The sequence below is a fragment of the Festucalex cinctus genome, chromosome 5 (assembly GCF_051991245.1).
Source record: "Festucalex cinctus isolate MCC-2025b chromosome 5, RoL_Fcin_1.0, whole genome shotgun sequence".
NCBI lineage: Eukaryota > Metazoa > Chordata > Actinopteri > Syngnathiformes > Syngnathidae > Festucalex > Festucalex cinctus.
The window spans coordinates 19,849,875-19,867,468 of record NC_135415.1 but is presented as its reverse complement, the minus strand read 5'-3'; the positions used below and the strand labels follow the sequence as shown (position 1 = coordinate 19,867,468).

Here is a 17,594-nt window from a genome sequence, read left to right as displayed (position 1 = left end):
GAATGATGACAGTCTTAAGAATTGATAATAATCACATAAATCATAATAATATGCACCAAAAATAAAAACACAAAGAGTGTAGTGAGTCCAAATATTTATTGTATTTCCCCAGATGTGATTATAGAATAAATTATTTACAGCACATGTATGTTTCTATAAAATACACATAAATATTAAATTAGTAGAAACATTTTTTGTTTTGTTTTGTTTAACACACAGCTTTGTGGAGAATACAAATAAAATAATTTGCATGGAGATAACTGTTAATGAAAATATAAAAATAGGCAATCATACAAACGTTATATTGAGCTTGCTGCTGTACATGCGAGGCTCTATCCATGTGTCAGGAGTGTTGTGTTACAAAAAAGTCCATGTTATACATCCCCAAATGAAAAAGTGTAAAATCGAGCAGGAATCTGAACCAGCAGATTTTATGAACTGGATGTGACGCACAAGTCTGTCTTGAGCCTTGGCCGACCTCTGACCTTTACCACTGCAACCTCATACAGCGCCACAGAGGTGAATTGACAAAAACAACTAAACACATCCGTGCATGTAAACAAACATAGATGACCTCAAAGGGGGGGGGGAGATGCGCCGGGCCCTCAAGCACAGGAAGTGAAGAACGTGGAGCAATTGTTCAGTGTTAAGAGCCCGCAACATAAGTTCCTCTTGGTCCCTTGAAGCCTCTAAACAAGTGCTGGTCTCAAACATCCACCATTTGGATTTAGATACAACACGCATAAAGAAGTGAACGCGTCGTCATCTTGGCACTCAGATCGGGTTGGCCGTCATTTTGTTATGAATCCAGTCGATGTAACGGGTGACACGGGTGTAGACGCCGGGCTTATCCCTCTGGCCGCACCCGTCACCCCAGCTGATGACGCCCATCAGGGTCATTTTGTCATTGGTGCGGCAGACAAGAGGACCACCAGAGTCTCCCTGCAAGGATGGTCAAAAGATAATTAGGAAAATGGCTAGACAAAAGTACATTTGCACATAAACAACATTAGGTATGCGCTAATACCTAATTCAGTGTTTCCCAACATACACCAGAGCACATATATTATCGAAACAAAATTCTCATGTGACACCGCCCCAAAAACTGATCTCGTCACAATTTAATGACACATTTAATGTGTGAAATCTGGGCATCTATAGCTAAACACAAAGCTATTTTTTTATTGTATGAATGGCAACAGGTGGACGCACAATTTAGTTGTACCTTCTGCCATCTAGTGGAGGATTATTTAATTGTTCTGCCTGTCATAATACATTTCGTGCAAAAATGCAATTTTTTTGGTAGTAAAAATGTTCAAACCAATTTAAAGGGTATGTTTTGGCTGTATTATGTTTATGCAGTTACTATGTCCCTGATGATGATGATGATGATGTTGATGATGATGATGATGATTTGTTTGCCAAGTGTTATGCAGTTACTATGTTCCTTATGAAGACAATGATTATTATTATTTAGCCATATTAGCCACTCTTAGTTTGCCAAGTGTTATGCAGTTACTATGTTCTTTGTGATGAAGATGATAATGATGATGATGATGATGATGATGATTACGTTTTAGCCATATTAGCCACTTTTAGTTTGCCGAGTGTTATGTACATACTTCGTATTTTCCTTATGTTGAAATAATGTGGTCAGTTGTTATGCAGCTGCTATGTCCCTATCTTAGTTTGTCCAGTCACTCAGTATGTCGGGTCAAGTTTTCCCAAACCCTACTCCACCTTACAAGCTGTTCTACAATACTCGTAATAAATATAAAGGTATCGTTAAACTATACTGTAGACTAGTTAGTTATAGTGCCTCACCTTGCAGGCGTCATCCAGACCTCTGGTGTCGCCCGCACACAGCATGTTGGCGGTTACCGTACGTCCAGACAGCACATCAGGGACACAACGCTCTTTCGGCCACAGGCGAACAAAACCTCTCTTGACACGCTCGGAGTAATGGGCGGAAACTATGGAGGAGAAAGGACAAGTTGTACATCATCTCCAAGGTGAGAAAAGAGCCACAGTCAAATGAATGTCAGAGGTCGGCTTGCGTACACTCGGAGTCTTTCCCGTAGCCTGAGATCTCACACTCGGTCCAGTCGGGCAGAACCAGGCCAGCTTCAGGAAGGCACGCAGGGAGAACCTCTGGAGACTCCACGGCGCAGACGCCAATGTCTGACTTAAGCTTCAGCAGAGCTGGAGAAGATATTGGATGCAACAAAATCAGTGTGGTAATTTAGTATTGCTTACGCCATTTTGATGAAGCTGGATGTGTGTTGTATGTGAATTTGAGAATTTGCTCATGCACATAAATGAGGGGCGTGGCTTAAACTAAAAACAACATGTACAATGGGGAAATATGCATATGTAAACATTGTGACTTAATTCAATATAATAGGATAATTGATAATGTGAGTTGTACCCACCTATGTCATTGTCAAACGTCTCGTTGTTAAATCTCTCATGGATCCAGTACTTTTGCACTTTGAAAATCTGCTCACTGCTGGAATTCTGCTTGCGGAATGTCCTGCCCAGGATGACCTCCAGCTTTGAGGGTTTATCCCTGGACAAATGAGAACATAGCCTACATGATTCCGATAGGACACCCCTCCATCAACATAACATACCTTCCAAGAAGTAGTCACGTCAGCCGTTTGTTATGTATATTAGTCTAATTTTATAACTTGAGGTATTCCCAAGAAGCAGTCTTGTATTTGTTTTTTCTTACATTATTTCTTAGAAAACACATAGTGGTAACCGGGCATTCTCTGTCTCTGTATAGTCACCAGACTCTACTTCTTCTTCTCTTAGTGTCCCCCAGTGATAAGAAAAAGACACCATGTAACTGAAATGCCTTGTGTTACAGGCCACAGGTTATTTTTGTGTCATTTTAAGAGAAGTTTGTTTTTGAACAATTTTTGATTAAAATAAAACATTTTCATCACAATTGCAAGACTTATTAGCATTATCTGGAATCTGCGCTCGGTATCAACAAATATTCAAGTCCTTCTACTCGTACTCTCAAAAAATGTGTGTTATTGGGAGATTCTTACGTGGCCTCGAAGCAGTGTGCAGCAGACACGACCCAACAGGAGTCAATGAGAATCCCTCCACAGCGGTGGAAGTGTTGCCGTAGACGAGCCTGGTAAACGTTAATGGCCGCCTGCCAGGGTTGTTCCGTAATGTCGCTCTCGCGACCTCCGAACATGCGGAAGGTCGGCTGGCTTAGGGTGTTGTCCAAACGCTGGCCACATGTCCCTACAGAGAGGACGGACATGTTGTGAAATGATGCATCAAATGACACAAGCGAACTGAGTGGGGATCGATGAGGTCATCATCATGATGTCACACCTCTGTTGTTGGTGGTTACGGGGCCTCGAGGGCCCAGCGGGGTGACGGTGGCCGGACGTCTCGCTGAAAAAAAGAGGAGCCGCTCAGTGAGACGAACACAGTTTTGAAGGAGGACATTCAATAAATTGGAACATTATTGGTGATTTATTTCATTTGTGAAAAAACAAAACAAAACAGGACAACTCACTGCATTTCGGTACATCACAGAGCTCCCAGGTCAGCTGCAAGTTCTTGTAGGTGTGACACCACGGGCCTTCATCGCCATCAGGATTCCTGTTGAAAGAAAGCACATGCATTTTAGGAGTTGTTTTTATTTCTTGATACGATTTCGTTACGTTAGTACGGCTTTTGTACCTGCAGTAGCTGTGGCTGCCCAGTCCCACTTCGAGAGCGTCGGACCTCCAAGCGTTGTTGAACTTGTGCAGGATAGCTGGAGAGTCCCACGGGAGACAGCGGGCGCCACTTTTAGTGACGGACTCCGTTCCCCTGTAAGTCAGACCGATTCCTCTCATGCATTCTTCGTACTGATCTGATGTAAATCACATAGAGGAGCACACGTATGGGTTACATAACATCCATTAGGCCTACTATAGCACTGTGTATTTAAAATAATGTCAGACAAACTTTATTCGGAAAAAAATGAAATCCATACATATATGTAAACAACTGTACATATATACAACAAAATAAAATCATCTTTTAGCAATGACAGAAAAAAAAAAAAAGTATCACACTTGATGTGAAGCGTTACCTTCTGAACACTTGGGCAAGGAACAGAACTCCCAGATGATTTGAGTGCCTTTGTAGGTGTAGCACCAAGGAGCGCCGTCATTGTCGGGGTTCCTGAGAGAAGGGATCAAGTCAAGTCAAGTCATCTTTATTTATATACTGAGTTTTCTTATACAGAGTGACGCAGTTTAAAAAAGGATCATTTAATTATTATAAACTTGATGATTATGGGTTACAACCTGGAATTCATCAACTTTTTAATATTGACGCCTTATTAAAAATAATCACCAAAGTCATATTTTCTATTTTACATATTTCATATTCATATATAGATTCATATTTCATATTTTTTTAGGAAACAAAAAAATTTAACCACTTGCATCACGAGGCGATGATAATTTTTGCAAAAAAAAAATTGACGTAGGCAATTATTTTAAGAGGGTGACAAAATGTAATTCAGTTATAAATAGGCCACTTGTGTTTAAAGATTCCTCATACGAGTTTCACTTTGGGAATTTTAACTTTAAACAGTATTTTTCTGTGATATTCTAATTCATTGGGATGCACCTCTACCTCTTTCAAAGCATATCCAATATAACAACAATTAAAAATTAAATAAACAAATAAAAAACATTACCAGATTCTCATACATTTTGTTTATGCTACATTTAATTTTGTGGATATCTTAGTGCACCAAACACATCTCTCATCTGAAATCGCAGCCTCATGTCGAAAAAATATTCAATATTTTTGTTCACAATCACAAGAGATCATGGTTTGTAAATTATTCATGAGATTGTTTTTTCTTAAAGTAGAACAAAAAATGACCAAAAGTGATTACCAAGAAAAAGAAGAATCCTCATTTTAATATCGCATCAAAAAATAAAATATAATATTTTTCCTTGGCCTAGCTCTATCTGCAGTATTCAATTAACTAGATTCATTGACATTATATCAGTATCAGATTTATTGGCCAGGTGAAACACACAAGGGATTTGTTTTTGCAGTCACAACCTGTCCAAGAAACACAAAAAATAACAATGACCAACAGAGGGAGCTAGAACAGGAAGTCTGGCGGCTCGCTAACTAGTGTCCCAACTTTCTTAGAAGGGGAAAAAAATAAACATAAAGAAGGAGGGTCAGGGCAAAAAAGATGGTCCAATATGGGGGACATGCTCACACACTTCGTTGGAAGTAGTTGATTTAATGAGGCCTTAGTGGCAGAGTACAATTTGAAAGTATATATTCTTCCTAATGCTCACAGACCTGCAGAAGTTGTGGTTGCCCAGTCCGAGGCTGCTGGCGTCGACTTTCCTGGCGGTGAACTTCTTTCCCCTGAGAGCCGTGGAGTTCCAGTTGATGCACTCTGCTCCCGACTGGCTGATACTCCACGGGCCGCGATAGGCCTCCCCACTTCCCACAACGCACTTCTCTTTGGTGTCTGGAAACAAACAGCTCACTGATTAGATACATGAACGGTACTGTATGCCCTTGATTGTTCTTGGCACTAATGTCTCTCTAACGGCTTATCTCATTCATTTATTCTGAGCAGATGAAGCCTATTTCCCGTTGCGGAACACTTCTTCACAGCATTTGAATGTTATCACTCTGACATTACTTCCTTATTGAATACCAAAGGGAACTTGATTGTGCATGGTTCAAGTGTAAACAGTATAAAACTGCAGTGGTGCCTTAGGATACGACTCCAGTGACTTTTTTTTTTTTTGGTCAATCAGACGATCCTTTAAATTGACTTGAGAGCAAAAAGTTTAGATATATATGTTGTATGGTGACAGTGAACTTAATTTGTATTATATTGCCCTCAGGTGGCTGAGGTGCACACACAGATGGAGCAGCATAATGTCAATTAAATTGAATGGGAAAAAAAATGTCAAAGTGCTACTGTACATTTAATTTAAGGGGCTTTTCTCCTAGTTAATGTGTAAAACCTGCAACATTTCCTCAACGGCGTTAAACAATTAAAAACCAATCGTGTTCATTGAGTCTGGCTTTCATTAAGATCATCATTGGCTGACTGCCACAACTGATGTATGCGTAATTATTCCACTGCGAGGGTGCGGTGTCTAACTGTCTCAGAAAGAATTCCTCAGAAATAAAAACATTCATACATCAGAGCTCTTTGTATGGTTTATGGAGTTTTTGCAATATTTTATCCAAATGCTTTAAGATACACAAATTTATCAGGGTCTGGTCTAGACTATTAGTCTTTCATCATAAGAGCTTTTGGACAATTCAACTTTGAGGGGACAGTTTTGGGGAAGGCCCTTCTCTGTTCGAGCATGACTGCACCCCACTGCGCAAACACAGTTGCCTTGCTTACATCAAGCTTTTATGACATTTTCAAGATAATGTGGCGAGGCGGCATCCTAGCGGCAGCACCAACTAGAGACAGAGATTGTGAACTGGGCCCTTACTGTATACTTACTAATCTCACACTGGGAGCCACTGAAACCTGGGGGGCACTGACAAATGTAGTCCGAAGAGTACACGGCCTCCTTGCACGTCCCTCCATTGTAGCAATGAGACGTGTAGCAATCTTGAAGCGGCAGAAAACCAAAGCAGGTTAGATGTAATGTACAACATAGTCACTACATACAAAATAAACAAACAGCATATGATGTGTTCAGCAGCGATGAAGTGTTTGATTCTGAGCCACTGAAATATTTTGTTTTTCACACCAATTGTATGTTAATGGACAAAAAAAATGAGCGACAAATAAGTATGACATGATCCATTTAATGATTTGTTACGTATTGTAATAATAAATTAAAAACATATGTCTCATATCAGAAGCTTACAAATAATAATAATAATCATAATGAAATACTGAAAAGCACGACGGCGTATTAGGGCCACGTAGAAATATATATATAGGGCAGGGGCAATATGACGAGAAAAAAAAGTGGCAAATTTGCCACTTTATAAACTGGCAACTATGATGTTGTTAATCTCTGCTAAAGCAATTAGTATCTCCTTGTTTAAAAACCCGACCGAAAAGTACCGGTACATTTTAATGAGTTCTTCCACCGTAGACATTTTGCAAACTGTAACTTGCGCAAAGTGACACATACGTTTCCTTTCTGCCGGCACTACATCTGACACAAATAGCCGCGCGACGAGAAAAAACTGACAAATTTGCCACTTTTTTCTCATCATATTACCCTGCCATCTTAAAAAAAAAATTTAATAAAATAAAATACATTTCTACGTGGCCCTAATACGCCGTCGGAGAAAAGATATTAAAAATATAAAATAAAATGAAAACATTTTTAACATTATTTGATGTCACATTTGTCACTTTATATTACTTTTAAGCTTATAAAAAGTGTTGTTGTTGTTGTTGTTTTTTAATAAAAATGTTAGACGAAACTTGTTTCTATATCCAGCACATCACATTTTTAGTAAGCTTTACTTGTATTTAATTTTTCAGTACGGTACATTTGGATTTAATCTTTTAGAATTGTTTGTTTATAATTATTTTTGCAACATTTTTATTTAACTTTCTGTGCAATACATATTAATTAAAGTACTAATTAGTTTTTTTTTCTTATCCCTTTAAGCACAGTGTTAATGTTCAAGCTGCGCATAATGTTACAGTGGCTTAAATAATATTACACTCAGTCCATCATCACTTTACAGAAAAGGCGGAAAAACGGTTTCACGCAGTCAGGTTCTGTATTTATTATTACAAGAGGTCTAAACTGGAGGATAAAACCAGCGCCTGCTGCCTGAGCTCACAAGTTGGCCGGCTGCAGTGTGGTTAGTCTGAGAGAGAAGCAACCATAAGTCACAAAATTCGTCAGTGGGGGGGTAAAAAAGCGCCAGGGAAGAGCAATGACAGACTAAACTACGCCTACAGAAAGCCGACAGCGGGTACAAGCAAGGCAGAACAAAAAAAAAGTTTAAAAAAATATATAGTTTGTTATAGCAAGTTAGCGGCAAAATCAAAGACACACAGTCAAGACAGGATAGCAAACAGACAGGAAGGGTCATCTGGGGTCAACGATGGCATTTTTTTCGGATGTACGTACATTGTGCTGTGTTACTGGTAAATTTCATTTTAAGCTAATCAACTAAACAGATCTTCACCTACTGTATGACCACCAAATGTAGTCTAATTAAGAAGAAAAGAGCAACATTTGTTTCTTTTTTCCCCTGATTTACATGTTTGGCCGCAGTGTGTCCCAACTTTTTACTTTTGCATTGAAGCTGCTGAGGTTATTATGTATGGCAAAATAATTAAAATAATTAAAGTTTAATGTTACGTTTAAACTGTACGAAGCTGTCAATTGGTCACTATCAATTGATTTCCGTGCTAAGTTGTGAGAATGTAAACATGGTGATTGTGCATGTTGGATACTTGTGATGTGAAAGGAGACTGCTGACGATAGTATGTCGCACTCACTGATGACGGGCACAATGTGACAAAGTTCTCGTCCTCTTAATGCACAACGGCAATACTCCACGCGCTGTCCCCTCCATCGCAGCCAAGAGTCTCCATAACTATGCACGGCTGATGTTGTACTATCCACACAACGCGCTGAGAAGACACACACAGACATGCACACGCAAATAATGAGCCAATCACACTGGAAGATTACAAGTCGTGATTGTTACATGGACAAACAGAGGAACAAAAGAATCTGAGGCTGAGGTGATGTTGTTATTAGGAAAGGCAAAAAGAAAAAAAGAATGAGGGGCTCACGGGAGGTGTCAAAGGAAGGTGAAGGCTTCTGGATATGAACAATGAAAAGTGCCCGCCTGGATGCCTTCCGCTCAGGCTCACCTCGGTAAAAACGAGTTCCTCTCTTGGAGCGGCGCAGCTCCACCTGCAAAAGCACACAAGCACACCAATGTTCAAAATCAGGAATGACACTTAGGTAGCTGCAATTTTCATTCTATAAAAATTTATCGAGCAAACAACAGGTAAGCATTTTCTATAAAAGTAAACACAATTCAACAAGTGATGTCTACTATAATTAAGATCAGATTTTTTTGACAGCCTACTCTAAACCTTTTCAAAACTATTTGAAAAGTGGTTCCAGGCCAGAGTACTTCAAGTGACGACTGTTGATTTTATTTGACTTTAAAGGGACAAACGGGGGAACCAAACCTAGAAGACATTTTATCGCAGGAATGCATAAAATGTGGGTCGTTTGTCAATTGTGGTGGTTCCTGGCATGCACAATATGTGGGGCTACGTGAAATTGTACTATATTAGCATCATATGTAAATCATTGTATGGGGAATTTTTGCCTCCTTGTGGAGACATTAAGACCCCTTAAGGATTTTGCTAATAAACAATAAAGTGAGAGGTTATCAGTATTAATGAAGTATGACCACTCCATTGTTCAACAAACTCTACTTGGGGGAGAACGTTAAGGTTAGCTTGTTGATGGTAGAAACTAGAAAGTATTACAAGTGGCCACACACAGCCAACAATAGAGGTCTCGTTATTGCTTTACAATCAATTATAGTGATTGTGTAAGTTTGTTACTTACACTGCCCGCAAGGCAGCAGAAAACAGCAGATAGGACCAATACAAGTATTCTGGTCATGGTCTTGGGAGGTCTTTGGAGCTCTTCGATTATCTGCAAGCACAAAATTAACAAACATTAGAACGATCAAACTTCATAATATGTAAAAATATATGCAAACATTGCATTTGTCTTAGAGTTAAGAGATCATAGGTTTAATTCGCATCTCAGGCATCCTCTCCTGTGTGAATTTTTTATGTTCTCTCTCTCTCTCTCTCTCTCTCTCTCTCTCTCTCTCTCTCTCTCTCTCTCTCTCTCTCTCTCTCTCTCTCTCTCTCTCTCTCTATGTCAGAAAAGCAAAAATGGTAATACACACTGTTTTTGGAACAGTTTGGAATGCTGTTGAAATTACCCTTGCAGTTATATAATAAATTCTCTTTTTTTGACACGGTTACTGCCAAGTAATTAAATGTAAGTAAGGGTTATTAACTCATTCACTCCCAGCCATTTTCACTGAAGCAACCCCCTTTGCTCCCAGCTGTTATACTGAATTTTGACTGATTTTGCAAGGCCCACAGAATATTGTGTTCTATTGCTATCAAAACATGGAACCTACAAAAAGAAACATTAAGAGTCTTTTCTTTCAACAGGAAAAAAAAAATAGATTTGTGTCCGTTTCCGTTTTGTAGCAAATAGCATTAGAATACAGATAGGTTTCCTTGATATTCACATTCCAGGTGAAAACACTATCAAAAAGAGCTTGTTGCAATATAGCTCTGGCTGATCTCACTCTGCCGCCACCTGCTGGCCATTTTGTGTAGTAGTAGTAGTAGTAGTAGTAGTAGTAGCCATTGTTTTAAGCCACCTCTTCAAGTCAGAAGCTGCATGAAAGCCTTCTGTATGCTCTTGCATAAAAAAAAAAAAAGGGTCATTAAAAAAACGTATAAATACGTTTTTGGGAGTGAATGAGTTAAAAAATCATCACACACGTGGACACTAAATATAAATATATGATTCAAGAAAATTAACCAGGAAGATGACTAATACAGCTTGTGTGTCCTTGTTGAATGAATCTCGTGGCGTCAACAATTGCAGGAAAAATAATTGCACAATTCTAGCTACAATTCCTTTGTTTCCTTTGTTGCTTCCTTCTTGCGTGTCCCTGGGAGGCCGCTGGGAGGAAAGGGTGGGACAGGTGTGGGCGGAAGTGTGGACTCGACTCCTTGACTCACACAGGAAGTCATATAACGCAAGTTTTATAATAATTTATCTGTCTCGAATTTTTGATAACACAATAAGAGCATGTGGACTTTATACAGAATACATTAATACATTTCCTCCTCATCCATATAAGCCTTACACACAGAGATTAATCAGAAAACCTCTTGTTTACATCAGCAGACCCCAATTTCTAACCAGCAGCCAAGCGTATCTGCAAAATTCCTTCTTCAGCATAACAACCACGAATCATGGACTGCACAGGAAATGAGAGGAAAGCAGAAGTGGAAACCCGAAGGAAGAAAACGTCATCCCCTATTTGCCTTTTTATTGCTTGATGTCCGATGTGTCGATTTCCTCTTGTGTTGCTCCCATTTCACACGTTTTAACGTTACTATGTAGAGAGCAGCTGGGCAATCTCCAGTGAGTGTTGAGTAATCGTGAGTCATACAAGAGCAGTTGGCACTGTTTGTTGAGATTTAGGAAACTGAATTAAGGTTACTGTTAGGAAACTATACAAGCGTTTAGAAATTCATGTAAAGCTGCAGGAATGCATGCAATACAATAATCAGTGAAATAGCTCACAATAAAAATTGAGCCATTTCATTGATTGTCGCATATTTTGTCAGAGACTTCCTTTTTATTTCTTGATTTTCCGCAACATTTATTTATGTACAGCACAAGTGTCCATGGTGTATTTTAGTTAGTGAACTAATGAACGTTTCTGAAACCCTTTAAAATTTACAGGAGGTCCTTGTTTTATAGCAGTCCCGACATTTAGACATTGCTAATTGCGCGTAAAAAAGCTACTTTACACAGTGACGTAAAAATACATTGTCATGTGGTGCAGGGTGACATTTCCAGTTAACGACGTACTTATTGTTGTTAATGTCATTGTTTCTTATTTATGGCGTACAACAGTTGTTTTTATACAACTATTTACTGAAGTAATGACTTTACTAAAGCATTATTGTAGTTTAGTACTCTTCTGCGCTTTCCAAATTCTGTCTCCATGTTCGGCAAACTTTTGTGCATAAGGGCTACGTTTAATTTGTTTCTCTTTTTAAAACACATAAGCCAGGCCATTCGTTGATAAAATTGAAAAATAGTTGAGTACACAAAGAGACAGACAGCCATTCATGTTGAAGGAACTGAAACCACGCTCCCTGAACGGAAGTCAGGCAAGTGAACCACTACACTATCAGTGACTCAGCCTGTAAATAAATTTAGTCAACACTTCCTGTAGTCCAAACACACAATGGTCAAATTATTGTCCTGGGGGGACAGAATTTTTTTGTCGGTTTCTTTCCAGGTATGTGGTGAGGTTAAGGGTACAATAACAGTACATTGGAAGCCATTGCTCCCTGAAAGGTACAATGCAAATAATGTACTGCCAACCCCCTCATCTCAAAGTTTGTATTGTAACTGAACATTCTGTCTGATCCTCTAATCTTGGGAAAGCTTTCATTCTAAGCTGTCTGCCGGTTCACCCTCTCTGCTTGACTGGGCACACAGAAAGCAGAACTGTGTTTTCATAGCACCGAGTATACACACAAACACACTCAGAATATACATGAAAGCAAAAAATTACAAGCCCAATAAGAACTTCTCCTTTGTCTTTTGAAGCAATCACACACTCACCGTTAAAAGGACAGGTCACTTTCCAGTTCATGTGTAAAACAAAGCAAATGAACCTTCCCATCAGTGAGTGCTTTAACCCCCCCAAAACTGAACCCCACAGACTCACATGTCAACAGGCGAGTTTCCTTTTTGTTTTCCTTTTGCGCAGCTGTGTGGCTTAGCTAAGCCCCCCCCCCCCCCCCCCCCCCCCCCCCTCTCTCTCTCTCTCTCACCGGCCCTGTCAGTTGAAAACATGTGTTTCCTGCTCAAATACTGGCTGGTGAACACATATCAAGCCGTGCAACGTACAAACACCCCCGCATCAGATGTGAACATATGTGCCTCCCACCCTGTTTGAAGCCTGTTGTATCTCACAGGCATGAGGCCCTGCTTGGGCTAAGCTCACAGCCTCAAAATGAAATTATATTACTTCCCTAACTCAAAGCCAAGAAGTATTGTTTTGAATGCCATATTGTTCTTTTTTTTCTTTTTTTTTAAAATATAGTTACACTTCAACTACATAGTCAGTTTATATGAAAATGTGGAATCCAATTTTTAACAATACACCTAGTTAATTTCAATTTCAGATCATAGTCCATCAGGTATAGTAGAAATAAAGCCAAGCAGGTGCAAAGTTGTCATTCAACACTTTTTTATTTATTTATTATTATTTGTACTAATCGTTTAACTTGGAGATCTTTGCTCTACTGAATGCCTATATAGTTGTTTTGAGGAGGGTACAAGCAGCCATATTGAAGTTGACAAATGTGTCTTGACAGTTAGACACACAGAAAAGAGTGTTGTTAAAAATACTGAAAAATTTAAATGGATATCCACTTCAAGCCTTCAGTAGCTGGAATATATCCCACCGGGTCATGGCAGGGCTTTTCACAATGGGCAAGAGGCACTAGCCACTAGCTAGCGTGCGGGGATAACAGACTCGGGCCTAGTAACAAATAATAACTACTAATGGACCAGATAACCACTGTTGAGAACGGAGCAGTGAAATATGTCTGTTGCAGTACCAAGAATGACATGTGAGAGGCAGCACAGTGTCATATAGCAATACAAAGAACAAGAACTATAAGGCTGTAGGCTAACTGTTAGCTTATCTGGTAAATAGTACTAGCAAATGCTTCTTCTCATTTGTATTGTGGTGAATTATTTATGAGACACATTATACACTTAACATAACCATTACCCCTATTTGAAACTAGAATTCGGGGTTGACCACACACACATAGACTTTTGATTGTAAATACTGATTTTCCAAGCACAATAAGGATTAAAATATACATCTTAACACCCCCACCCAACAGCACAGGATAATGACTCAGAATAATCTTTTGGAGACATCCAAGAATCGGGCCTTTGCAACCTTTGAGTTACGCTCAAGAAAATTTTCCAATCCATCAGTATGAATGTAGACTTAATAGACACTAACTAGATGCTGATACAGTCATTGTTTGATGATCGTGTTTTTTTTTTGTTTTTTTTTGTTTTTTAGTAGGTCAAACATGAATGGAACAAGTGAAAACATCGTCGGAGGATCAGAAGCCAGACACTGAGTCACCACATTGCCACGTTTGTAGGGCAAACACGTGCGGCGGATAAGACAAAGTCATGCACAGCTGTATATATCATTTGACCTAAATTTTGCCCTGTGTTGTATTTATAGCAGGCGGTGCAAAGGTCCTTTTGGCATCTTGGTGTTTTCACCTTTTTTGAGGCCTTAACATGATCGACTACTCATCAATTTTTGTAAGTGTGTGTATCTTGGCTTGCAGAAGGGGGGCTAAATTAGAGGCACAACTGAGGCAGCTGGGCATGCATTAAATCGGAGTTTGAGTGAAGTAGTGAGTTACCATTGTGACATTTCCATCAGGACCCATGATGATGAATCGTTTACAAATGGGAAAGTCAATTTAATAATTTCTTGTGTGAAAAAGTGGGTGCAACAGCCCATTTAAGAAATGACCTGTATTGCGTTAGGCCTACTACTTGCTTGGACTCGTTACCATGAGTTCACGTTGGCAAGCAAGTACAACGATGACGGAGCGCTGAGGTTGTAAGAGATGAGGGTGAGACATTCTTGCCTTCCAGTATTGAGAACAAAATGTGGAAGCCTAAAACGGTGGGAAAATGCACGGAAAATACTTGCATTTCTATGTCAAAAGACTAATTCTAGGTTAGCTCCTGCACACTGAAGTGTGAGGATGAATACGCACCTCTATTTATTTACTCTATTTACTGAACTTGTCGATACTAAATAAATAAAATATAATATATTAAAAATAAAGCCTACCAACCAACTGAAAAGAAGTTTTTTCCCCCCCAAATTGCCGACTTTGTGATTTGAAAATTGAATTCTACTCCATTGAGGTGAGGCCAGAATCTGAATTATGTGCTCCCTCTTCCATGCTCCAGTTAAGAGGCAAGCAGGAGCATTTTGAGACAACTGGAAGGACTGGCTGACTCCAAAAATAAAGTTATTACAGTAATTCGGCCAAGATGTAATACAGACATGGATTACTGTTTCTAAATACAGATTTTCTGATGGAATTTAAAATCACTGTCTACTTAAAAACCCAAGTTTGAGACTTGTTGGCTTCACATACTTTGCCAAGGGGCCCATGTAAACAAGAGTGGATTTATAACGACCAAACACTCTCGATGTGAGAAGAGGCACTGGCACAGGAAACATCTTTAGTGTATTGTGGGCTGCATTTGTGGCCTTGTTCTCTACACTTGCTTTTGTCCAGCAGGTCATAACATGTTTTTGAACCCATTCGACCTGCCGGGATGACTAAGCTTCAATTTGACCATTGTTCCTTTACACTCTGCTACAATATGCTATGTCAGAAAGCTACTTAGCAGGCATTATTCATTCTTCACAGTCACTCAGTGGGAGGGCAATGGTGCATGCTTCACTGCGCCAGCTCTGTAAAAGTCCCACGGAACATAAAGCTGCATTGTTGCCTTCAAGCCTCCCCCCATGCGGGGCTCAGTACGAGGCCTTCCAAAAAAAAAAGAAAAAAAAAAGGGAACATCCACACACAGAGCAACAGGTAAATAAGAGGTGGGAGAGAAAATGGGGAGATGAGACATCTGCATGACAGGAGATGAAAGGGAGAGAAAAAAAGAGAAAGTGGAGAACTGCAACATGGGAAGCAGTAAAAAACCCCAGAGGTCAGCGTAAAAAGAATGAGTCGCCCTGAGTCATCTCATCTTCCAGAACTGCACTGAGACGGATGAAGGCATTGATGGTTTCTGATAAAAACACTGGATGAGCACATTAATTACGAGTTGTTGTTTTTTTGTTTTTTGTCCTGATAAGCAATGTAAGAAACAGTCCTAAGGTTTTAACCCACTGACTTTGTAAGTCACAAACATCATTAACTCAAGTGACCACAGTGCCTGGAATGTAAACGCAAGCGATACTATGGCAACGTCAGTGTGTAGCAGTGCACATTATCAGCAAAGTATCAGAATGACGTATGCTTCCACAGCGGCGAGAATACCGAAGAATGCAGGAGGCTCAAATCTGACTCACAATGCTGCAGTAATTTTTAGTTCGGACAGGAAAAAAAAAACTCATAAAAAATAATTAACAGCTGCAGAGCTAAAAGATACTGTAGAAAGATACACTGGATTCAGAAAAAAAAGTTTACACACCCTTGTTTAATGACAGAAAGACTTTCAAAATTTTTCCCACGATTAACATGACATAGATAGATAGACAGATAGACAGATAGACAGACAGACAGACAGACAGACAGACAGACAGACAGACAGACAGACAGACAGATAGATAGATAGATAGATAGATAGATAGATAGATAGATAGATAGATAGATAGATAGATAGATAGATGAATAGATAGATAAATAGATAGCACTCTTCTTTGTTTTAAATGAGAAACTTGTGGTGCAAGTTAAAACAATGTAATAAATTAAATTAATTAATTACATTAGTGCTTTAAATAAGCTTTAAATTTGGTATATATTGTATTAAGTCTGTATTAAATTATTTTACATCAACATTTCTGGTTTATCTGTATTTTATTTAGCATTATGCGTTATGATATTCAGAATCAAGCCTACAAAGCAGGGGCGTCAAACGAATTTTTGTTAACCTCCTCAGTACTCATAGTCCTATTATTACGAATACACAACTAAATAACTTGTTTTTTTTTTTAATGAAACACAAAGGATGATGCTGTAGTTTGTTCAACTGTTGTTCAAATTACTGTAAAAAGGGGCTCAGTCACGAAAATTGCTGGCAATATGTCCATGTTGTTAATTCTAACTATGACATTTTGGAATTTTGTTAGAGATTTTAGAAAGAATCATGGACGTTGATGTGCTTTGATGTAGATTTGAAAATAGAGGAAAATAAAAGGAAATGGTGGGCCAGATATGACCCCTCGGCCTTGAGTTCGATACCTACGCATTAAAGCAATGACTACACCTAGCCAAAATTTTAAGTTATTATATGAAGCAATAATAATCATGCAAAGAATGAAACACTGCATCTCTCAACCCTCCTAACACGATTATGCAGAAAAAGATTTCATTAAGGCTGTGCATGTGCAAAGAAAAGTAAAGAAGTGCTTACCACCAAATTAGAGCTGATGATGATGATGATGATGATGGTGCTGGTGATTTGCCGGATGGATGTCTCGCTGGGAGTGAGCTTCTCCGGCCGTTGTTCTCACTTTTGAAGGATCCATGTGGGGAGGAGAGAGAAGAAGAGAGGAGTGGAGAGGAAAGATGATGAGTGGGGAGGAGGGGGGGGGGGGTGCTGTGTGTGGCCTCAGCAGGGAAACACTACTGCTCTGCCGGTTGGATGATGACGGTGCAGCTGAGAGGGAGGGCGGGGCTCACTTCCCCACGCACATATCTAGAGCCCCTCCCCCCTCCCCCTCTAGTTCATCTCTCTTTTTTTTTATATATTGACGTCACAAATCACATATGAACGTGAAACATTTTCAAAATTTCTTTATTTCATCTCCAGAGATTTAAAAATCATTAGTTTAATATGAGTAAGTTGTTTCAACATCATTTCCTTTCAATTTCAAAACAATCAGTCAACACACATAGTATTACTGTATTTGATGATGATTTCTTTAGCTTTCTCAAAAAATTAAAATTCACTTTCTAGGAGAAATTA

General features: G+C 39.2%; 1 protein-coding gene across 4 annotated transcripts; it reads right to left on the bottom strand.

The window, feature by feature from the left end:
- Positions 1-77: 77 nt before the first annotated feature.
- plat (plasminogen activator, tissue) lies at positions 78-17,173 on the bottom strand. Of its 4 annotated transcripts, none has more exons than XM_077521975.1 (15): positions 17,040-17,173; positions 9,609-9,698; positions 8,813-8,936; positions 8,513-8,647; positions 6,533-6,643; positions 5,353-5,527; positions 4,109-4,200; positions 3,712-3,886; positions 3,545-3,630; positions 3,358-3,420; positions 3,060-3,264; positions 2,433-2,569; positions 2,062-2,202; positions 1,825-1,973; positions 78-942 (listed from the first exon to the last, which is right to left on the bottom strand). In XM_077521975.1, the coding sequence occupies exons 2-15, from the start codon at positions 9,663-9,665 to the stop codon at positions 775-777; spliced, it is 1,818 nt and encodes a 605-aa protein (XP_077378101.1). In that variant the 5' UTR covers positions 9,666-9,698; positions 17,040-17,173; the 3' UTR covers positions 78-774. The 4 variants fall into 4 exon arrangements, with proteins under 4 accessions (XP_077378101.1, XP_077378103.1, XP_077378102.1 ...); XM_077521977.1 differs by having other exon boundaries at positions 8,894-8,936; XM_077521976.1 differs by lacking the exon at positions 17,040-17,173 and adding an exon at positions 12,444-12,563.
- Between the last annotated feature and the right edge of the window lie 421 nt (positions 17,174-17,594).